Source organism: Dermochelys coriacea, chromosome 18 (genome assembly GCF_009764565.3).
Source record: "Dermochelys coriacea isolate rDerCor1 chromosome 18, rDerCor1.pri.v4, whole genome shotgun sequence".
NCBI classification, from domain to species: Eukaryota; Metazoa; Chordata; order Testudines; family Dermochelyidae; genus Dermochelys; species Dermochelys coriacea.
The window spans coordinates 8,878,084-8,902,440 of NC_050085.1; the positions used below are offsets into that span (position 1 = coordinate 8,878,084).

At 49.7% G+C, this 24,357-nt stretch overlaps 1 protein-coding gene across 2 annotated transcripts in view; it reads left to right on the forward strand.

Annotated features, from left to right (window-relative positions):
- Positions 1 to 8,528, forward strand: part of VWA5B1 (von Willebrand factor A domain containing 5B1) — a 66,913-nt gene extending 58,385 nt beyond the window's left edge. The window contains exons 21-23 of one of the 2 annotated variants that reach the window (XR_006276349.1): positions 704 to 827; positions 1,360 to 3,218; positions 3,401 to 8,528. Coding sequence is in view for 1 of the 2 variants with exons in the window: in XM_043499983.1 (XP_043355918.1) it covers positions 704 to 827; positions 1,360 to 2,127 (892 nt within the window). In the remaining variant the exon portion in view is untranslated. Of the gene's footprint in view, positions 1 to 703; positions 828 to 1,359 lie in introns of both variants that reach the window. The other variant, XM_043499983.1, reaches the window with a different exon arrangement.
- Positions 8,529 to 24,357: the final 15,829 nt, after the last annotated feature.

Here is a 24,357-nt window from a genome sequence, read left to right on the forward strand (position 1 = left end):
CCTATTGAAATCCAAGGGGACAGAGGCTCCTAAGTCACTTAGGCATTTTTGACCCCCCCGTCCTTCTAATTTTTTCCCTCTTCTAATGACTTCAAGAGGGCTCAAGGCAAAATACCCCCTTCCTTCCCCACCTACCTACAGACTCCTCACACTCTCTTCTGGCTACCTCCTTGACTCTGGGCCTTGGAAACCCGTCAGAGTCCCTGAGTCACATGGGTCATCCGGAAAGTGACAAGAAAAGGATCAGGACTCAGGGTTCCCATGTGTTTGACAAGCTGAAGCATTAGCTTCTGGGCCACTCAGAAATGATGGTCCTCAGAACGTCCCCTCCCAGTCTGATCTTTTGGATAGTCTAACAGGAGATGTTCCTGGATGGAATTTGCATTCCTATGGGCATATGCTAGCTTGAGGAGACTTATCTGTGAGGAGTGGGGAGAATTTCCAATACCAGAGGCCAGGCTGCCTGACAGTCTAGTGCAGAAGAGAAAGGGGAGAGGTGGTTGTGTCTATTGTATGGGAAGCCAGTTGAATTGATGTCTCGCAGCCAGACCGAGCATATACATCTGACAGCTGCGTTACCACATGCCTTGGTGTAGGGTGCTGTGTGTCAGTTACTCGGAATGCTGAAAGATTGGTTAGTGGGAGGCAATGAGTCTGAGGCAAGTATGTAAATGCCTTCTTTGTTACGTTTGTCCTGACGCAGATTAACCCTTCATAAAACAAGACTGCTGACTCGAGCAGCTAAAGGTTTCATGAGTAAATCCCCAAGTCGGGTGAATGAACCCAGCTCTGACAGCAGCAATGAAAACATTGACTACCTACCCCTGGTAAGCAACCAAACCAGACCTTGGGCTCATATAACTGGGATGACGGGAGGTGGCGGGGGCTCTGAAAGCATTTGCTCAAGCTCTTCTCTCTTCTGGCATATCACCATGCACACCCACACACCCCACACACATGGGTTAGCTTGAGTTCTGATCAGCAGGCACCCAACTCTCATCCCCAAATCCCCCAGTTGGTCAAGCTGGAAAACTTCCCAAAACTGGTAGGGGCAGAAGAGGCCAAAGCAGAGACCACTGCACTGGGTAGAAAGGGGTAAAATGTGGCCCAGCTGGGGCCACCTCTCCCTCACCCAGCAATCTTTTGGATCCCGAACTGTGGAGAGGAACCCCCCCCAACTTTGGGGGCACGAGGGCCCAGGTGGTGCCTCTCCTGTCAACCTGGAGCCCTGGGTGCACATGGGGTGGATTCTTGGTGGGCAGGTCACTCCAATGCCCTGGCTGTGCACAGAGAAGGCGCTCTTCCCCAGGGCCTTACCTCAGCGCCTCCCTAAGGAAGTGTTGTTATCCCTCTCCACAGGTGTCTCTGCAGTTGGCCTGCGGTGCCTTCCTGCTGAACCCAGCGTTCTGCCACGCGATCAGCATTCCCATGGAGAAGCTGAAGTGGACGTCTCCATTCACCTGCCACCGGATGGCTCTGAGCCCCTCCGCCAGCTCCTACAACGCTAAGAAGTCAGGCCCGCCTCGAGAACCCAAGAGCCCTGGAGGTAGCTGGCAGCGGCTGGCACCGAATGACGTTCCCAAAGAGAGCTTCTCAGACAGAGACTTCACTCCCGGTGCAGCACTGAACGGCTATGGCGAGAGTACGGGAGACGCAGGCCGGCCTCGCCACTTCTCTGGCAGCGCAGTGGAAAGCCTGTCAAAGGCCCTGAAAGCTGAGAACGAACTCTCACCCCCTGCCATCACCATCCGCCGCTTCTCCTCCCCTGAGAGCACCCAGTCCCCTCGGGAGCCGCAGAGCGACAGCGGCAGAGGCTCCGAGTCGGACAGCTCTGAGTTGCAGTCCCTGCTCTTTGACATTGAGCTGCATCAGTGGGCTGAGCCAGAGGGGATGCTCTGGGCCACAGCGGTCGCCCTGGCCTGGCTGGAGCACAGCTCAGCCTCCTATTTCATCGAGTGGGAGCTGGTGGCTGCCAAGGCCAGCATGTGGCTGAATGAGCAGGAGTTCCCGGAGGGCCGTAGCCCGGGGACCGTCAAGGCCGCAGCCCGGCAGCTGTTTGTTTTGCTCAGGCACTGGGACGAGAACCTTGAGTTCAACTTGTTGTGCTACAACCCCAACAACGTGTAGGAAGGGGGAGTGTGAAAGGGGGGAGTCAGGCAGTCGTCTGAGAGAGCCTCTGGGGTACAGGGACTGGTCCTTAAAGAAACACAGTCTAATGGCTAAGCTCTACCACTACAGTGCCATACTATGTACCTTTATTAGAACAAGCCTTTCTGCAGGCCAGAAAATAACCAAGGTCATTCAAACCCCAGCACTAAACAATCATTCTTGTATAAGCAGGGTCTGATTCACCTGTAGCACTCACTGCTGCAGGATGTTATTAAGGCCAATGTCTAAACGAAAGGATTATTCAATTCTGTGACTAGGAATAGCATCTCCAGTTACACAAGATACTGGGCACCTTCCCTTCAGGCTGGGCTTCATCTGATCCCCAGCACCAGTTCCAGAAAGAGAATCCCAAATCTTCATTCAACCGTCCCACGCTTCACCATCCAGCCAAGCCATTCACCTTTCTCCCAGTCACCATCAATCCTACATCTTTTCACACAAGTATTTCCAGCTGTGATTCATCGTTCCCCAGCCTCCATCTAGACTGCGTTATCGTGAAGATTAACATGTGTCTCTTGTCTCAGGAATTCGTGTTCGAGCAGCCACTCTGCCTCATGGGTCAAGGTTATTGGAAATCCAGACTGCGGCCAAGCAGCTTAAGATGGAACAGCAACACTGGGGATGGGGAAAAACAATGAAATGAATTGCCAGGTCCTCCCAGATCACTCATTCTCTACAGCTGTGGATTTGGACTGGGATTTTCAAAAGGAGCCTACAGGATATAAACATCCAGATCCTATTGTAATCCCAAGTGGGTGTATACCTCCCTTAGGCATCTTTGGATATTCTGGCCTTGGTTCCAGGACAGTCTTACAGGTTGGTTCACAGCTGACAATGTGCCCTAGAATCTTTTGCATGCAGAGCAGGGGTAGGCCGGGGCCAGACTGCACAGCCAGCGAGCAGCTGGAGGAATGCAGGAGATGGATTAAAGCTAATCTATTCCCCAGGCACTTTCAGGCCCAGTGTAGCAGAGCTAGTAGAATGCACCTTGGATTAGAGCAGTTAAAGCTTTTCAGTCCCCATCAGTGCATGGAGTACATTTCCAGGAGGTTTCAGAGTAGCAGCCGTGTTAGTCTGTATTCGCAAAAAGAAAAGGAGTACTTGTGGCACCGTAGAGACTAACAAATTTATATGCATCCGATGAAGTGAGCTGTAGCTCACGAAAGCTTATGCTCTAATAAATTTGTTAGTCTCTAAGGTGCCACAAGTACTCCTTTTCTATTTCCAGGAGGGTGTCCTTCTAGAGGGAGAGGCTGTATCAGCTTTTTAGACTATTGCATTTGATCTGAACCAGAAGGTCTGGCCAACGGAACTGCGTTATATCTACGTTTTCAAACCCGTGCCCCTTTGCCCAGTGGTTTTGAAGCTTGTGTTCTTACACTTAGATTTTTCTGACCCTCATGCAAAACAGTCTGCTGTCCCACTGAAAGTGTCTGCTAGCCATGCTTGTGGCTCAGGGGTTTGGTGGAGTTCACTTGCCGTTGACTTTTTTCCCCCCCTTTCCCAGGCAGGCCGAGTACCACTTTCTTGTGCCCACTGCAGACTTGTTGCATGACCTTTCATCATAGCTCCCCTCTCACAACGCCCCTCTTGAGCGTATGGGCAAAGCTAAGCGCTGCCCAGCATTCGTCTCTTGCCTGTCTTTTGAACTGCTTGGATTCCATCCTCCTTCCTTGAGCCTTGCTGCTGAATTTGTTTCCATTCTCACAGTGCTGTGTTTTGACTTGACTGCCATACCCCAGCACAGCATATGACAGGCAGCATCTGTGACAGCTGATAGCAAATTGTATTGACAGACCCTTTTTTGAGAGTAATTACTCAGCAGGAACCGTTCCGAATCAGTTATTCATAGTGGAAGGCAACTTTAATCCAGAGACTTCAGTTCTCAGCAGCGTCACCAGAACCGGTCCCATTAACTCCTGTTAATGGCACTTTGGTTGACAATTGTCAGAAGCATATTAATTAAATGAAATGCATTACAACCTCCTTAGTTCAGAATAGATTGAAAATTAAAGACCGGATTCTGTCTGCAGGCCCAGCGATACGACTCACTGAAATCAATAGGCGTTTGGACACACATATCCAAGGGCAGAATGTGACCCTTCCATGACAAACCAATCAGCGCAACTAGCTTGTCCTAATAAATGTGCAAACAACTGTGGCTGTCTCATCGGTGGGGACAGATGGTGAATGCATCCTCATTCCCATTCAGGGAAGCGGGTGATGCCCTAACATCAGGGCGTCTCCTGCATTCAAATTTTAGGCTGCCATTCAGGAAAACATCCCTATTCAGGACAACGCTTAAGCATGTGTTTAGGTCCCACTGAAGTCAACAGAACATAAGCACCTACTTCTCTATATCTGGCCCATAGCAATTAGCTGCTCCCTGGCTACAGAGAGTTGGAGGTCTTGGGTGAAAGAAAGCTAAAGATTTGAGGCTGATAGGAGAGGAATGGAACTGGTCAAAATTTGTCAACCCAAACACTTTCCGCTGGAAAACCTGGTTTAGTTGAAGTTGACATTTTGGAGGGAAAATGTTGATTTCAATGAATTTGGGTGATTTTTTTTTTTTTCCTGACAGGAAAATTCTAAAAATTTATTTTGTTTCAGCTTCAAATTTTGTTTTGTTTTTGGTCCCAGGAAACTGACCAATTTCGCTTTCCCTTTTCAGTTTTTAGTTTTTCTGCCCCCCCCCCCCCTATTTTTATCCCTCCCCCTTTTTTCCCATTGGAAGAAGGCAGAAGAGGTAAAAAGAATGTGAGAAAATGGTTTGTTTTGCAGCTGGAAATAATTAGAAAGCAGAAAGTGGGGCTTTCCCCCACTTCCTGTTGAAATCAAACCTTTCATTTGGAAATTTCCCATGGAAAATGGACATTTTTCAACCCAGACATACTCAGTGGGCATTTGTTGCAAGAAAGCTGCTGGTTTCTGACCAGCTCTTGTGAGAACAGCTTGCAGGGGGTTTAAGATGCTTTTGTCACTAGAGCAGGTTACAAGAAACTCCCCATCCCTGTTGCTGTCAAATCCAGGACAATTATGTCTTGTCCACTCAGGCAGTGGGAGTGTGTTCCAGTTCCAAACCTTTCCAGGATCTTTCCTAGTCATGTTTCAAACAAGTCTTTGAACCTGCTGGAATTCCACGCATGATGAGAAGGGTACCACCAGCCCAAGCATTACAGCAACCACTGCTGTGACATTGGGTGATGTTCCTACTTCATCAAATGGGAGTGTCACATTCCCTTCCAGGCAGGTCAGCTGCTCATCTTGTCTCAAATACCATATCATGGAAGACAGTGAACTGAAGCTTAGCTGTATGTGTAAGTGTTAGCCTGTTCCTTAACCATCTGGCCCTGTGATGTGGTATCAGTGTGCAAGGGCCCGGTTCCAGGCCATGTGAGATGAGTCTGAATGTCTTTTGGTAGGTGGCATGACCTGACCTGTTTGTGAAGTGTTTTTGCAATGTCCTGTCCTCTCACCTCATGCCCCTATTCCCCATTGGCAGCCCCAAGGCTCTGCTTTGTAAATACCAGAAGCATAAATCAATGCAAAACACCCCACCGTGTCTCCTTTGTCCTATAGGGGAGACCTGGCTCTCTCAGTAGACCTAGTGAAGCTAGTGGGTAATTGAGGCCCAAACTAGAGGCCCAGAGCGGTACAGCCACACAGGCTGTGCACATGTGAAATGCAAAGACACTTAAGAGATGCATAGACCTGATGCACAGGTCCTGGGTGGTGTCATGACAGCTCTGTCTACAATGCTGCAGGAGCTTATTTCTATGCATTCAGGTCACTTTAGATGCTTCCAGGTTATGGGCTTTTCATGATCCTTTAAATCAGCTTTGCAGTTAGAGACTTTGCAGGTACTTAATACATGAGTCACATTCTAATTGCTCATTTTACACAGCTCAAGAATTCCACAGCACATACAAACCTTGGAGGTGTAACCTCGCCAATCACCAGAATCCTCTTGATGCAAAACTATGGCCTGGGACATAGCATTCAGAATCTCCCAAGAGAATGCAAGCCTTGCTAAAGGCAGCTAGAAACATGGCTGACGTATCCTATTGCACAGGGTGTGTTTGCTACAGCGTAGGAAGAACCATGGCCTGTTCAGAACAAAACAGTGAAACATGCACCTTCTGGAGCATGTTATGTAACAGCAGTGGCTTACAGTAACATAGGAACAGCCTTGATAAGCGTGGTTAGTGTGTCTTGGCTTTGCTTCGCAGCAGTTCTGGGAACCAATGCATCATGCCTGTGACTTTTGGCCCCACATAACTTGATGTTATCCTATCAGGGCTGCCAATAAACATCAAGTTATGTGGGGCCAAAAGTCACAGGCACTCCCACTGCTCTGTTCTCAGAGATGCTAGCAGTCTCGAACTGTCAGCTCAGCAATTTTCAATCCATATGCCATCATTCAGATGTCATTAACCCCAAGGGAAGGGGACCTTGAATTGAGCACTCAGATAAGATATTATTTGGGGTGTAATTAGGTGGGTTTTTTTTAAACCTACCCACAAAACCTACCTCTCTCTTGCCTTTTTTCCAACCCCCCCACTCACCACACACACCGGCCCACACACCCACTTCTGGGCTGTCACTACAAAGATATTAGCAAAGCCTTGAATCAGCTTTACCATTGGGCCATGTATGAGGGACTTGACTCAGACCTCACCTTCACTGATTGACAATTAACCAAGCCGGTTCCAATCAGTTCTCCGAAAAAAAGATACTGAATCAGTGGAGATTTGAACCACTGCCCTTATGCAGCTTCCTACAGCTTTAAGACTCAGTTCTGGTGACTTGAAACGACCTGCAGACATTTGAATGTTCCCCTTTTACAGGTTCCTTAAGGCAAAAGGCTCACAATTTGGCCATCTAATGTCTAATTTTGGTATCAAACCTTCATACCAAGGTACCAACACAACAGCTTTAGCATGGACAGGATATGCTGGGGCCCTAGCTGTTGACTGTACATGTTGGGTATGTTAAGGATAGCACTTCTCGTGGACGCTCAAGCGAATGTTTAAACCCTGCATCACTTAATCCCTCACTGACTGCTGCCATGAAGTCCCATAGCATAGCCTCCAGGTTTTGATATAGGTTGCCTGGGCTGGCCACCAGAGGGTGACTTCATTTCACAATCACCAAGATACCGCTTTCTATTTGGCTGTTAATAACAAGGTAAAGTATTAAAGGCATGACTCTCATCCTTAGCGTCTGGGCGGCTCTGCAGGTCAGAACCTTAGAGCAGTATACATCATGCTCTCCCCTGCAGCACCAAGGCCCAGCTCTGTAGATAAGCCAGCTCCCTCTACCCTGACATCTGTTCAGCAGTAAAAGATCATCCTGGATGGACTGTCTCTGGATGACAGGGGGTTAGTAGGATGATTCGTGCTTTCCCTGAATCTTTTACCTGACCCTTGGCATACAGCTAGCTGGCTGATTTCTACTTCCCATGTTGCAAATCCTTTTATCCAGTGTAAAAACCCATGACCATGCTGAAATACTTCACATTTAGCCAATGCCAAGGGCACCAGAACCTTGTACAAACACTATCTCAGCCTCTCAGTCCCCTGTAAGAGGGGTAAGGATGATGATCTCCATTTTACAGGTGGAGAAACTGAGGCACAGAGGTTAAGTGACTTGCCTATGGTCACCTGAAAAGCCTGTGGCAGAGCCAGGAATAGAATCTGGGAGTCCTGACTCCCAGCCTCCCTGCTCTAAACACTGCTTCATGTACTGTAAGACAAGGTTGCAGTTCTCCAACCACCCTGTTGTCATCTGATCTTGGCTTCAGTCCCTGTTGCCAGGGATGCATTGACCCCACACCTGTGCTCAAGTCAGAGTTCTCTATAGCTGTATTGCTGCTGGTGAAGTGTGTGGTGTAATTTAGCTGTCAATTTAACTGGGTGGCTTTATGCAGTCTGCTGTGGTTCGAGTGACATGGCTGGCGATTGTCCTCTGGATCCTCAAGTGCCTATGGACGTGACCTCACGCTCTTGCATACAAAGTGACTGTCGTGCCCGTGACATTGTCCCGCTCATTGAAGACCTGTTACCTTGCGCTCACTTTCCTGATATATAGCAACATCACCTCGTTCAGTGAGCTTTGAGTTTCATGTGTGTGTGTGTGTGTGGGGGGGGGGGGAATGCAGTGTTTCTGCTTCCGGCCTGTGGTTCAGGTTCCAGTTCGTTTGTCACTGGTGTAATCTCATTGATTGGGTCTGTCGTTCTGCAGTGTTCAAAATGTCTTTGGGTGAGACAGCGAACATCTGTTGGCTGGTTCCTCATGGCGGTTGCATTCTCTGTTACAGAAGCATGGTTATTTCAGTAAATCAAGGTTTGTTTGAACAGACAAGTGCCCTCCTGAGTGCTTTGTTTCGCTGTGCTTGCCCCCCTCTCCCAGTTCTACGGGATACCATTCTGTCCCCAAAGCCTCTCATTTAGAGCTGTTTGAATGGTTATCATTGAAAAGGGAGGGAGGGTTGAATGAAAAATGGATTTGCCAAGGAAATGAACCTTGTCATTTCATTCAGACACTTCCTGGGGGCTTTTTACAACACAACCCACATTGAAAAGTGAAATCAGACTTTGCCTGCACCGGGTCAGCACTTCCCCACTGCCAGCCAGGCTCGCTTTGCAAGAAATGAAGAACGGCCTTATTGGGTCAGACCAAAGGTCCATCTAGCCCAGTGTCCTGTCTTCCAACAGTGGCCAATGCCAGGTGCCCCAAAGGGAATGAACAGAACAGGTGATCATCAAGTGATTTATAGCAGCAGAGAGGGCTCAGTGCATGTGCAGTCAGCTCCCTGTAAGGGATTCATGCTCAGAGGAAAAAGAAAAGGAGTACTTGTGGCACCTTAGAGACTAACAAATTTATTAGAGCATAAGCTTTCGTGAGCTACAGCTCACTTCATCGGATGCATTTGGTGGAAAAAACAGAGGAGAGATTTATATATACACACATACAGAGAACATGAAACAATGGGTTTATCATCTTAAGATAAGCGATCACCAGCAGCGGGGGGGGAGGGGGGGGGAGGAAAACCTTTCATGGTGACAAGCAAGGTAGGCTAATTCCAGCAGTTAACAAGAATATCTGAGGAACAGTGGGGGGTGGGGTGGGGGGGAGAAATAACATGGGGAAATAGTTTTACTTTGTGTAATGACTCATCCATTCCCAGTCTCTATTCAAGCCTAAGTTAATTGTATCCAGTTTGCAAATTAATTCCAATTCAGCAGTCTCTCGTTGGAGTCTGTTTCTGAAGCTTTTTTGTTGAAGGATAGCCACTCTCAGGTCTGTGATCGAGTGACCAGAGAGATTGAAGTGTTCTCCAACTGGTTTTTGAATGTTATAATTCTTGACGTCTGATTTGTGTCCATTCATTCTTTTACGTAGAGATTGTCCAGTTTGGCCAATGTACATGGCAGAGGGGCATTGCTGGCACATGATGGCATATATCACGTTTCATGTTCTCTCTGTGTGTGTATATATAAATCTCTCCTCTGTTTTTTCCACCAAATGCATCTGATGAAGTGAGCTGTAGCTCACGAAAGCTTATGCTCAAATAAATGTGTTAGTCTCTAAGGTGCCACAAGTACTCCTTTTCTTTTTGCGAATACAGACTAACACGGCTGCTACTCTGAAAAATGCTCAGAGGAGCGGCTGCAATCCCCAGCCCCTCTCCCTCCTCCCTGAAAAGGGATGTGATTGTGATGCGAGAATGGAGGGTCCTCCTGGAGCTCCCTGGCTGCTGCTCACCAAAGCCTTCAAGCACATGGCTTAACTTAATGTTGATGGGACTTGAGCACAAGCTTAAAAATTAAGCACTTGTCTAAGCATGTTGCTGAACTGAGGTCCAGGTGCTTTGCTAGGGGATCCAGAGCCTGCTGAAATGAGTGGGCTCCAATGGGCTTTGGGTCAGGCCCCAAATGAATTAATTTGCTCAGCCAGAAAATGCAGGGGTGGACTGCAGAGGGTGTGCCCTTCCACCACGTGCTTGGGTGCTTTAACGGAGAAACAGCAGTCACCTTTCGTTTGAAAGCAAAGCTGCTGGCGTGCAGAGCGCCTTCCCCTCGTGGGCCACCTGAACAGCTTTCGGACCCTATCGGATTCCATCTCCCACACTGCATATTCCTACCATGGCTGCTTGTGGCCAGAAAGCTCAGACCCATCAGGCAGAGCCAGTGGGACCCAATAAATATGGGCCATCTTCAAGGTTGGGTCAGAGGAGGCCTGTGATCGAAGCATTTCAGAAGAGACTGGGATGTGGAGCCGGGTAGTTTTGGACTCTGCTTAATGCCCGGTTTGCTTAGTCCAGGTGTCATTTGCCAAGGCTTGCAGTTAGCTTCAGAGCAGCCTGTTCTGAGGCTGCTTTTTTACCTCTCTGAAATTGGAGTCAAACAGTTTTGATTGTTTCACTTGCAGTTTGAAATGCTGCAGTCTCCTTTAAAAGTTCAGGTTCACCTCGGCCTCCCTGCGCCAGGTGTAAATAGACCTCCCGCCTCCTCTAGCAGCTCCCGCTGCTCTCTGCTAATGGCTGAAAGCACCATTTCAGAGAATCCACTAAGTGAGTTTACAGCAGGTCAGGGAGGGGAAACTGTAGCTCCCCTCACCCAGTGCTCCTCACTTCCTGACTCTATGAGCATGGGACCTTTCATCCCAAGCATTATCAACTGAGGCCAAGGACCTATAATTAAGCTCCTAAATGCACAGTTACCTAATGAAAAACAATGAGCCGATTTGCAGAGGTGCTGAGCTCCCACTGAACTAGACCCTGGTCTAGTTTGCAAGCCCCAAAGGACTGGAGTTCTAACTGCAGCAGGGATCAGCCCCTGAACTTTGGGGAGTGGATTTGAGCCTTTAGAGATTCACCCATTGCCAGCTCCAGCACCTCAATGCTTAGAACTACCCAGCAAAGTTTGCCCCAGTTCTAGCTGTCAGCTTTCGAAGCATGCTGGAGATCTGCCTTCAGCCTACACTTTCCTTCTTTTCTTAGCCTGGCAATTATTATAGGTATTTATAAAGCACCCATCTCCATGGTGCCTGTTAATGTTTGCAAAGTGCTTTGAAAACTCCAATCACTAGGTAGGAATGGAGTATTCTGACTTATTTTCCAGAGGTCTTCACCAAGCCAGTCAGGAGGCCCGATTCCCCTCTCACTTGCACCAGGTTATGCTGGCGTAACATCACCAACTTCACTGCCGATTTACACCAGTGCTGCTGAGAGGAGAATCAGGCTGAGTGTTGCCACGTGGCACTGGGATTTACACATCTGCAGCACCTGCCTGTCATGAACCTCATCTGATTTTTGATACTCCCAGTTGCAACACAACTCAGATACATGCTTGGCAATGCCCTGTCCCACCGAGACAACACGGCTTCCTTCATCTCAGGGGGCGTCAGCCCTCTGCAGCACACCTCCTGCGCCACTCCACTTTTAACAGCTCCTTGTGATGGGGAAAACTTCCACTGGGAGCTTGGGAGACACCTTCTCCTTCAGCCTGTCTCAGGGGCATGAGAGGCATGGTCCCAGCACTACCCCTGGCAGCAACCCCAGCTGGGGGGCAGGAGCAGGAGCAGGGAGGGATGATCCCTTTTAAGGAACTACTTTGTTTAGTGCCCCTGTCTGAATTTTATTACTGATTTCCTCTCTCCCCACCAGGAGCCACACAGGTGCACCAAGGGGATAACAGAGAGCGATGGGCCCATGCCACAGGGCCAGGCTCTAGCCTGAGCATAGCTAGGATCAGCACAGAGCTGCTGGGCAAACAGCAGTGGCTGAGGCTGTGAGAGATCAGCTATCCTGTCCTATCAGGAGCCCAGTCTATGCTCTCCATCCCCAAACAAGTCACCAGGGGGTGCTCTGCTGCTAGTCTAAGCTGCAGCAATCATCAGCCAGGGCTAATCATAAGTTGTTTGTCTCTAGGGTGACAAGAGCCATCGGGAAAGAGTGGCAATTTTTTTTTTAAGTGGCCCTTGATAGCCACTGCTATAATGAGTGTCTTCTCAGCAAGGAGGGGCTGCTCTCCTCCCCCCAGACCCTCGGTGTGCGCCAATCTGGGGCTGGCTCGCAGATGGGCGACAAGAGCTAAACCTGATGTTTTCTGAGCTGCCCGTTTCCTGGGAGAAAGTTCAGAGCTGACCACGAGAGCTGCATTATCAAGCTGATTCAAACCTGGTTCCAAATCCAAGCCCCACAGTGTAAATCCCTGAGTTCAGCTGACACCCACATTCTCACCAGTGCTCCTGCCCTGAGGCAGTTTCCCACATGGCCCAGGGTGCTCCGTATTTTTGCAGAGGGGCAAAAAGAATCAGACAAGTGAGGGACCTGGCTTCTCCCACCATTCCTGTCATGCCCAGGGCCATGAACCAAGCAGCAGGATGCAACAAGCAATGCCAATGCAACCAGGGGTGCATGTCAACTTGTCCAAGCCCTGGCTCTGAGAGGATACAAAAAATCAGTTCTGCAATGGGATGCTGAAAGTAGCTGAGACCAGATCCTCAGCTGGGACCCATGGACCAGAACAAAGCTACGATCTGCTCTTCCATTTTACACACCCCACATTGGACTTTGCTCCCAGCAAAGCTCAGCTCTGCGTAGGTCTCCTTTCACCACAACTAAACAGGGACAAGCCACCCGCCATCATCCCTACGAAACAGTCCAGGGTGAACACTTGCTGCCAGGGGCTTGGGGAGCAGAGACAGGAGTGCAAGGAGTGGCAGGGAAGGCCTCTGGGGCAGACAGGGTGCTGAGTGGGATGGAGAGGGTGCTCTGAGGCTGCAGAGAAGGAGCTAAAAGAACAGGCCTGGAGAGGAGTGATGGGACCCTGCTAATGGGCAGCTAGCGGTGAGCCCAGAGAGCCCTGAAAGAGCTGAGGCTGGAGCAGATGAGAATTGGCAAGAGGGAGTGTTCAAGGGAAGGCTGGAAAGCCCTGGGACTGAGGAGCAGAGGGAGAAAGTCGATGGCGAGGCAGGGTGTGAGACTGGCTGCAGGGGCAGAAGCCTTGGACTGGGGAGGGGAGCTGGCTCAGGGGCAGCAGGGCAGGTACATAAAGCCCTGGGGGTAGAGGGGAGAAGGGAGCAGGTACAGCACAGATGTGTGCTAGCAGCGGGGAGCATTTGCTGACTGAGGGGAAGGGGCACCCAGGCCAGCTGCAGTTAATTGGGTCAGGGTCAAGAGTGCAACTTAGCAGCAGGTGTAAAAAACAGTTCCTGGTAATTGGTTGACAAGAGGCAACTGTGTGTTTATGTAGGGGTGTGTGTATTTGTACACATACAGACATGCCTCTCCCATGTGGCTTTACATTGCTTTGCCCTTGCTGATCACAGTGATTTCCCCTCTGGCGATTGCTGTCGGGGTGATTTGCGTATACACCACCGTGGGGAATAGAGGCGAGTTATAGGCGCTTTGGGGCAGGGAAGGGACAATCAATTTGGATAACATTAGAACTGGCTCTGTCTGTTAAGAACTGGTGCCAAACCCTGCGTGTACTGGGGCCAAGCAAGAACGACCTGGGGGGAGGGCACACTTTCAGACTACAATCTGCAGAGGGAGCAGGAGAAGCAGCCAGATTCTTGGGGCTTAGCCATGCGGTGAGCCACACCCACATGCCCAGCCCGACAAGGGACTTTCCTTCTGTTCCTTTTTGTGGTTGTTCTTCCTCCCTGGACCGGGAATGATTTCAGACCCAAAGGGCCTAGCCAGCTGTGTGTCAGGAACCAGAGAATCTGCACACGGAGGCTGAGGCCGGGTGAAGTGGCCTGGCTGCAAACCACTCCCGGAGGCTGCCACCGTTGGCTTTTAGCCCTGAGCGAGGGCAGGAGACCTCGCTCTGTGGGGACTACACTCTACTCTCAGCAACCCCACTGATGTCAATGGAGGTGCAGTGGTATAACAGAGAGACACCTGGGCCAGGTTCACCCCTGCTCTGGCACAGCCCCCAGTGCAGGCAGGGACAGAGGGGATGCAGTGTGTGCCTCTGCTCTTCGGGGCTTGCCAGGGCTGGTGCAGCATACAGCTGCTTGGAGGGCTGTCCTACCTTATCTGCTTCATCGAGCCCTCTGGGGCTCCACGGGGGTGTAGGATCATCACGGGGCAGACCTGCCCCAATCTCCTCCCCTCCCCTTCCAGCCCACACACCTGGGCTCCAGCCAGCCCCACAAGGCATTCAGTGTCTGTGTGTGTGTGGGGCATACTGCAGAGGCAGCATTGAGCTGGTAGAGTGGGGTGTGCACCCGGCCATAGGATCCATCTGAACCCGCCAACATACACACAGCTGGCACCCAAGGACCACAGGGAAATGATAAACTGGGGCCTTTGCCACTGGAACAAGAACACCGCCTTTCTAGCAGAGTGGTAGCCAGAGGGGCTGGGGGAGCACCAGCCAGACCAGTCCCCCCCCCATCCCATTCCCTAGTTCTCCCTGGACAAATCCCACTCCGCCCTTCCTGCCTTTATCCAGGAACCTCTGAAGTGCAGCTGACCCAGATCTTCTCCTCTATCAGGTGACTGGAGAGGCTTTTATAGCACCGACTAGGGTAGCTCCTGGTGGCTGCTTTGTGTCTTCTCACCAGCTGGGTGAGGGGGTGGCTGCCCATTTACAAAGAGCAGCAACCAATGAACTAATGGGGCCACAGGGAGGCTGTGATCATGACCCTGACCCAGAGATGGGGGAGAGGGGGCTTCAGACATGCACCTGTCAGGAAAGACATCCTTGCAGGTTCCCCCCAGAAAAACCATACGGAGGGCACTGTAACATTGGTGCCGCCGAGCACCTGTAGCTCTGCAGGCTGCGATAGTGTGAGTGGGTTTTGAGGTGGGCAGAGGCCTTGGGCAGCTCAGGACCGGTGGATGGAGGCCATGTTCTGACCAAGGTGGAGGTCCTGGTCTTGCCAAGGGGCTGTATAATGGAGTGGGTGTGGGGGAGCACTCACCGCCAGAGCATCCGCTCACTCCAGGATATAGCCCAGCTGGGGTTCTCCCACTCTAGCACCTCTGACAATCTGCTTCTGCTGTGACCTGCGTTTCCGGGGCTCAGCCTTCCAGCCAGGTCACTGGCCAAGCTCTATCCCCTGCTGGGGTAACAAAAGGCCAACTAATAATAGTCCCAATCCTGACATCCAGTCTTCTGCCTATGGTCCTCACACGCTTCCTCTCAGGGCTTTCAACTGTCCTAAGCTCCTCCTCGGGGGCTTGGTACCAGCTTCCCAGTGGGTGGTCAGGGAACCCAGGTGTTCCCACCTCACAGGGTTCCAGTGCGGGGACCCGATAACAAGCAGCAATAGTTTGCTCTACCAGACCCCTAGCTGCTGCCTCCATAGGTGACTTCTTCCAAGCTCCTACCAACCACAGCCCTCACCTCAAGGCCTCCCACAGCTAGACTGGGCCTAGATCCTACTCTCTACAACCTTGACCACAGCTTCCTCTCCCTCAAGCCTTTATCTGAGGCCTGGGTGTTGTTCACCATACTGACCTCTGCCCCCACTCCTCCCACCTCTTCAGGCTGAGGCAACTAATTCTGGCACTGATGGGGCTAACTGACCAGGGCTGGCTAGCCCAAGCCTCCTGGCCTTTAAAGGGGCAGGCTGCCCTGTTACATGAGGGCTCCTGGGATCCCATTAATCGTTCAGCAACTCAGCAGAGATGGTGTCAGCCCGAGGGCGTGTTCCTGCTGTGCATTTAATAGAGCCCGTGCTGAGGGGGTGGGGTGTTCTCAGGGGTGGATATGCTGCTCTAACCACTAGGCAGCATGTTGCTCTACCAGCTGATTTAATACCTGACCTTCATGCCTAATAACCAAGTAACTCACCAGACTCCAGCCCAGCCCCCTGTGCAGGTTATAGGAGGGATCCAGGCAGTTGGCTTGGGGCTGCAAAGAAGACTGGGAAGCACGGTGAAGTCAAGGGAGGGGCATTCCCTGGTTGGGCTGAGAGCTGCAGGGTCTCCATGTCAGCCCAGCGAGCATCCTGGAGGCTGTGGCCCCAGCCCCTCCTGCTTTGTGCTGAGCCTGCCCACTCAGCAGATCTTTGGGGGGATTCCCCCTCCCAGGGAGCAGGGGAATGTAGGGCACAGGGTTATCATGTGTGTCTTGCAATAAAGGGACCCGTTAGTGGAGTGCCAGATGCTGGACCCTGTTGTCCGTGGGACTCCCGGGGAAGTGGGTTCAGCCTCTCACAGGACGGGCTGCCATGCATTGCCACTCTGGTGCTTTCCGCGTCTTTGGTATCAGTGCAGACAGATTGCAAGCACCGTCTTTCTTTTTCTCCCCAGCTCCCTGCCTTCCTTTCATCCTCACAAATCCTCAGCCACATTCACCTGCTACTTGAGTCCTGCCAATTAAGCCTTTCCCGCAGCTACAAACCTGTGATCAAGCTGTCTAGAGGACGATGAAATGCATCTCGATGAGACTGTGTGGGGGACGTGTGTCTCCCAGTAACGGGGCGGGTGAACCGTCTGCCTGTCCTGTCCGTCTACAGCCTTTTTGGAGGCCATGATGCTGTCAGCCTGGTACAGACAGCTGCGTACGAGGGGCTTGCTCCATCTCTATTCTCCCTGCGCCAGAGGGGATTTTTGGGGTGGTTAATTTGTTTTCAGATGAGAAATCACATTAACATGGAAACTACAATGCTGTTGCCATGGAGACCACAAGTGCCTTTATTAAGAAAAATTAGTTTGGATCCAGTTGTCAGGCGTATCTTAATAAATAACCTATTCACACTGTGTAAATAAATATTACCGTCTATTGTCTGCACGGAGAGAGAGAGACAATCTTTGCATGGGGTGGAGGGATCCCACTGAAGTCAGTGAGGAAGGAGGGCTCTCAGCACCATGCAGGATCAGCCCATCAGAGACAAGAAGGTTCAGACTTGTTTTCCGGATTCTTATCCTGTGTAGTTTATTTGGAGGCCAACAAACAACTGAGACTGAAGCAAAACAAACCAATCCTGATTTCTCTGAGCAAGGAACTACAGATTTAGGATGGAGGGAATCCTGGGGGCGCGCTGTGACTGATGTAATAGGGGATTGGATGCCAATGGAGTCTTTCACCTCTAGCTTGCAGTCTGCCTCAGGGCCATAGTCATCACCAAACCTTCCCACGCAATGGCTGTTTGGCCTGCAGACTCCGATGCTCGTTCACCTGCTTAGCCTGCAGACCCCCCGAGCTCCAGCCAGAACCACAGCTTCAAAGCACTGGCTATATGGCTATTTTTAGAGAGCTAGTGCTGTCGACCCGGGCTGGGAGGTTCACTCCTGCAGGCTCCAAAATACTGTGTAGACATACCCTAAGTGACTTCAGAGCCAGATTCTCAAAGGCATTTAGACTGGAAAAATCCCACTAGGTGCCCAAATATAAAAATCTGGCCCTGCGTAAATCCCATTTTCAACAGGAATTTAGGCTCTTAGGGGGCCAAGTCCCACTGTATCTCAATGAGACTAAGGCCATGTCTATACTACAGATGCTACAGCTACAGCCCTGCAGTGATAGCACTGTAGCACTGCCGTGTAGACCCTTGCTACAGTGATGGAAGGGGGTTTTCCATCAAGATAGTTAAAACAAAACCCTGAGCAGCAGTAGCTAGGTCAATGGAAGAATTACTTCTGATGACGTAGCTGCATCTAAGCTGCGGGTTAGGTTGACTTAACTATGGGGTTATGGTGTGGATTTTTCACATCCCTGAGTGATGTAGCTATATCGAGCTAAATTTTAATTATGGACCAGGTCTTAGGCTCCTAAGAGGGAGATTTTCAAAGGTATTTAGGTGCCTAAAGAGGCAGATAGGCACTGAGTGGGATTTTCCAAAGCGGTTTAGGTTCTTTTTAAAATCCCACCTACAGATGCCTAAATATCTTTGAGGATCTGGCCCTAAGTCACTTTGTAAATGGGACTTAGGCCTGGTCTACACTTAAAAATTAGATCAACTGAGCTACCTTGCTCAGGGATGAGAAAAATTTGGCACTCTGAGTGCTGTAGTTTGGTTGATCTAACCCCTATAGATGCAGCTAGGTCAATGGGGGAATTTGTCTGTTGCCCTAGCTTCCGCCTCTCGGAGAGAAGGATTAACTACATTGCCCAGAAAACCCCTTTTGGCTGTGCCACTATAGCACAGTCATTTAGGTGCTTTTGAAAATGTTACCTGTTATCTTCTTTAGAGAGGGATTTTCATGCTGACTGCAGCAAGCTCAAGCTGAAGGATCGTTTCTTCTTCCCCCTCCCCTGCAAAATGCAGAGGGTCGATATTTTCCCAGTACATACTTGGCAATGATGGCAGAGTCGTTTTAATGTCGGTTTCCACATCCCCAGCTCAACTCTCCGGGCTGCTCCTTCCTGCAGAGAAGTTGTAATCCTCAGTTTAGAACCCACCACCTGTCCTGCTAGGGAAGGGGCTGGGATGAAATGGAGTCAGCTTGTTAATGACCTCGCTGCAGGGGCACAAGCTATTATTTCCCAATTTATGTCCTTATTTATTAATGTATTTATTAAGCACCAGCTGTGTGCTTAATAAATAAATAAAGACTGGAGCATGTGGGGGGAAGGGAGACTGGGCTGGGAGGGAGGAAGCCCATGGAGCTTTGGTAATTAGCAAACAGGGTGTAATGAATCTATGACTTCTAGCTTGTCACTGGAGCTGAACAAATAATAGGTAACAAATAACTGGTTTGATGGATTTCCCCAACCACATTTGTTTTCAAATCAATCCAGTTTACTGGAATTTTTTGTTTTAATATTTAGAATTTGCATTCTTCTGTTCAGTGGTGAATGGCCAGAGATATTGTCATGGGGTACGGCTTGTGCATCCCACTGGACCAATCTAACTCTTATGATCGCATTCCTAGTGCATGGCTGCAGAGGACACAGAGCACTCACTGTGTTTGGGCCCCAAATGGGTTTGTGTAACTCTTATGATCACATTCCCAGTGCAAATGCTTGTGGAAAGCTAATTTAAAATTTGCTTTCCACGAGTATCAGAGCTTAAAATCCATCTCTGTGAACATTCATGCATGAAAACTCAATCAGGGGGATCTTGGCAGGAAGAGAACACAACGGGGGCATGAATACAAAGGCAGATTTGTGCCAAAATGTGAAGAAATATCAGATGGGAAAGACTTGTCCTATTTGCTTTGGCCACTCAGAATTACACTGCAACTGTCATGATAGAACCCAGATCCTCTGCTTCAAAAGCATAGACTGTTACTATGTCAGCTGAAGGAGTATCTCCATCCACTGGTAGCAGTACAGGGCTGATGACACACAGTTGAGCAGGTCTGATTCCATCCAGCAGGGGACAGTGGGACAGACAGACAGACATGCATACACACACAGTAGTAAGGCCTGAGATAAGAACAACTTCTTGGTGTAAGTGGATTTGCCTTCAACTTGATATATTCTAATGCTTGCTCCAAAATGTCAGCTTTTCTTTAAAAGATTTAAGTCTCAATCAGTCTCTCAGCATGGTTTCATATGAAGAAATGTTTCACATGTGCCCTTGTAAAGCTAAATGTCGGAGGGAACAGGACCACTGGGAGCCAGATTCTCAGCTGGAGTAAACCTGTGTAGCACTACCACAGCCAAGGAAGCTGCACCGATTTACAGTAGCTGAAGATCTGGCTCTGTAATGTTTGATAGGATACAAGGGGCACCTTGCAACTAGCACAAAATGACAAGTTCCTTTAGCTTACTTGGTAATGCCACTTAACAAACCTAGAAGTAATTACCATGCAGACTGTCCTTTGCTCTGGGCCCTGGATAACAATCGTACTAGGGGATGGGTCTGAGTACTGCTATAGGATAGGGTGACTACCTGTCTGATGTGTTAAAGCAAGTCCCTTATTTGGTGCCTAAGCTCCTGCAAATGGTATCGTAACATTTGCTACTAAGAAGCAATTTGATCTGATAAAATCTGGCCACGTCACTAGTGATTTTATTACCAATCTGAGACACCTTAAAGGAGGCTGGTCAGGGAGCTGAATCTGCCAGCTGAGATGGAATTCATTGGCTTCCCAAACCCAAAGACCACTGCTGTGGGAGTGGGAGACCACAAAACTGAGTTTGTGATCTCTGAAGAGAGAAAAACAAACAGGCCAAGCTTCGTCCCCCTCCTGTGCTGTCTGAGCTCCTGCTCTCCTTGGGCCAAGCCAGTGGAGAAGAGCTGGCTGGGAATTTTCCATCAGAAGACTTTTCCGACAGAAAATGCACCTTGGGCAAGATTGACATTTTCTGCAGGAAAATTTCAGTTGTGCCAGACAATTTTGATTTTTCCACTGAGAAAATCTAAACAAAAGCTCAAAGTCCCCAGCAGCCCTCCTGGGGGGCTCCACCAGGCTTCTCAGGCCATTACTTCCACAGCAGCCCATTTGGAGGCTGCCACGCAACCAGAGGTCCTGGGGTTTCCAGGCTCCTTGGGTCCCTGGAAGCCTCAGGAGTCAGTGAGCCTGGAACTGGAACAGAAAAAAAATCTGAAATATCAGAATTTCCCCCAAAAGGGAATTCCATGTTTCAACCAGCTCTGCTATGAGACTTTGTTTCAAGCCCATCCCATCTCTTTGACTATGAATGGACCTGAGCCAAATGCTGGCTGCACTGGGTTGTCCATAACCCAAGGTCTCTGCGTAGCGGCTGGATTATCAAATGTCAAGGGAGGGAACGAGCTGGTCAATGAGAGGTGTGAGGTTTGCACAAGGTGTCCAGTTTATTTTCAGTGGGGGAATGGGCCAGATCCGGCTGTGAATTGGGTTGGATCGGTGCAACTGAGAAGAGAACAAGCGTATGTTATCTTTATGTCCAGAGAGGGAGCCAGGGCATGGTAATTGCTCACCCCGCAGCTCAGATTTGTAACTCAAGGACCCAGACTGCTCCCAGCTTCTCTTAGAGACACGGAGGCAGCTGGACTGGGGGTGGGGATTCACCCCAGTCTATTGGGCTAGGGGGAAACATTCATTCTGTTTCATGCAGAGATTATGGTGGAACGGGTTAGATGGAAATGAACTCAATCCAGGTAGGAAGGGGGCTGACTGGGAGGAATTTCCCCTGGGTTTATGCAGGGTTAGGAGGAGAAGGGGAAGGAGTTAAATCCATGCAGAGCTGGTGGGTGGGTGGCCTAAAAATTTACCCAGGGAAGGGAATGAATCCTAAGGAGTGGAATGCAGAGGCAGGAGATGTGTTTTAATACCTTCAGTGGCCAGAAAAATATCATTGCTGTGTTCTCTGTGCTTTAAGAGCAGCACACTGGGCCCCACCCACTGTGGCTGGTCTTTCTCTGTCCTAGTTACTGGTCTCATTAGTCTTGGCAGAATATTTAATGCTAGAGATTTTCTGCAAAGGTTTCTCCCCAGCGTTTTAGTGGGATGTGTCTGCAATAGCAATTACCACATTGCAGGCTTTTCATCCCTGCCCTGTGAACGATGCAGTGTGGAAGAGACAAAGGAAATTAGAATAATTAAACCTGCACTGTCTGCCTGAATCAAAGGGATGCCGCTTGCTGTCAGGGCGCTAAAGTGGATGCCCAAAAAGGACAGCCAGCTTGTGCTAGGGAGGGGCTGGAGAGTGGCACCAGTTGCTGCTATGTGTGTTAAAAGCACAGTATGGTTTCTCCAGCGCTGGCATCCCAAGGGGGAAAGGCAGCAAGGGGCAGCACAGGTTCCCTCTGCAGTGCCTTCCAGGATGAGCCACATAAAGGGATTTCACAAACAGTCCCATCCATGACTTAGAGAGTCCCTTTCTGGCAACATTAGTGAGTCTGGGAGCTAAGGAGCCAGCAGGAGCAACAGTGAAGAATCCCCTTTACATGCATTACACCCAGATTCCGTCTCCTTACAGCCACTGGCAGTGCTGCAAAATACAATGGGTTGAATTCAGCCTTGTGTAACTCCAGAGATGTATACTCTGCAGCAGGAGGGGTCATTTCCGGCTCAAAGAGGCACAGCGTTGTGATCTTACTGTGGCTTTAAGAGGCTAATCAGACTCTCCAGCATGTGGGAGCTGACAGTGGGAGGAGGTGGGTGGGTTTAGGGTAGACAGAGATTGACCAGAGTTAAAATGCTCTGTCTAGATGTTAACTATGTATCTAATGAAGACTGTTGTTAAGTTACTAACAATGAATAGTTATTAAGACCAATGGATTACTCAAATATAAAACAATGCGACACACACAAGCTCAGACAGAAGTATAGCCGCAGCTGTGTGTGTGGCTAGCTGCCCTCAGTACGATCCCGTCCAAGACCCTAGGTCTGCACCGCCATGGCTACTCTTCTATATTTGGTGTGTGAGCTCCATCAGGTGTCTCCTCGAGCTGGGAATTCTACCTCCAGCTCCCACATGTTAGTGAACTCAGTATCTGAACAGTGCCCAGTGGTAAGAGCTGTACAAAAGAAGCCAGTTGCAGTCTGCAACAACCAGAGATTTTGGTCCTACAAAATCAGCAGCTTCACTGCAGATTCATGAGCACCCTCTACTGTGGATCTATTAAGAAACCCTCTACAGACAGAGAGCATTCCTGTAACACCGAGGACTCCCAGGCTATAAAACCCAACCACATGCAGTTATGAAAAGCACAACCAGGAGCAGTGCTGAAGGAAGCCAGCCAGAATGGTGGGCAGATAATGCAGGGCCGGGGGTTGGGGGGAGGAGGGAGTATAAAAACCTACAGAGAGCAGAGAAGTCTTGAAAGCAATGACATGTGCTGAGCTCTCTGCACAGTGATGTCAAAGAAAACACAGGCTGGCATAGGGGGAGGCCGCTGTACGCTCACAGGTTAAGCACAGGTTTCAGAGTAGCAGCCGTGTTAGTCTGTATTCGCAAAAAGAAAAGGAGTACTTGTGGCACCTTAGAGACTAACAAATTTATTAGAGCATAGTGAGCTGTAGCTCACGAAAGCATATGCTCTAATAAATTTGTTAGTCTCTAAGGTTAAGCACAGGCATTCCCAGTCCTGAGGCAGCAGCATGCTGAAAACATGCCCTTTAGCAAGAGCAGTATTTAGTGTGTCCAGGGTCGGCCACAGTGCTGCGCAGAAGGCAGGTCTGCTGAAAAGTAAGTGTCCCTGCCCTGAAGAGTTCACAGCCCAGATGCATGAGCAGGGACAATTCAGAGGAGATCAAAGACAGGCTGGAGTCTGGTCTTATGCAGCAGCCTGAATGGGCCTTTGCTAGCTTTTTAAAGCTACAGGTGAGGAATCCCATCCAGCTCCCACTAACGTCAGTGCAAAGCCTCCCATTGCCTGCAGGGGGAAGCCAATCAGGCCTTTGGTGGCTGTTCATTGGGAAGCTGTTCTGAGCTCACAGGGTAGCCTGAGAGAAGGCATGAAGTCTGAAATGGGCAAAGGCTCCTCAGGAGCTGCCAGCGATGGAGGAGGAGAACAGAGCAGTGGCACAGACAAGGGCAGAGGCTCAGCCGCTTGAACTTAATGTGGAAGGAGCAGAGAGGCTCTATAGTGCACTCTCTAGAATGCTATGTTGCCCTCTGTAACGTCCTGGGGGCATCCTCTCCAGCTCCCGGGCCAGAACTATGGAAAACCAGAGAGCCCACCCCAGCTTTTACTCTGAGCCTAGTGGATGCTGGACCAGGACTTTGGAAGATTAGCTAGTGCTGTTTGACTACCCATGCAGTGCGAACATGGCCAGTAGAGCTCATCATTGTGTCCTTCACCATCTTGTCTCAGTGCTTGGATGTAAGCACTGAGACAAGAAACATGAATTACCGTCCTATCTCCAGTTCCATCAGTGTCCGGCAGGTGGCTACTAGTCAGGATGGGAACCAAGCATCCTATGGGCTTGACTGAATTTTTGGAGTGGGCAGGTGATGGGTGAACTCCTGAGAAGTTCAGTTGCGGTCCGAAAAACACCAAGAAGTTTGCATACTCATCTGAGCTAACCAGAAGTGATGCTGCAAAACTGAGCTCATGAGAACTGCTTCTTTCATGGTCCTCTGGCATGTCTGGTTCTAGTTGCAATGAGAACTCAAAAGACCAGAGACCCAATGGAAAGCCTGGAAGTAGGGGCTGACATAGAGGATTGAACAAGGAATAAAGGAAAGAAATAAAGAAAGGGCTGAACAATGGCCTTCCAAACGGCAACACCATGACCAAGAAACAATTCAGGGACTGATCGCAGAAACCAAAAGCCAGCACCTAACTCTGTGCCTGCAGCAGGCAGGTGCTGGGCATTAGAATAGAGGCAACTAAGGG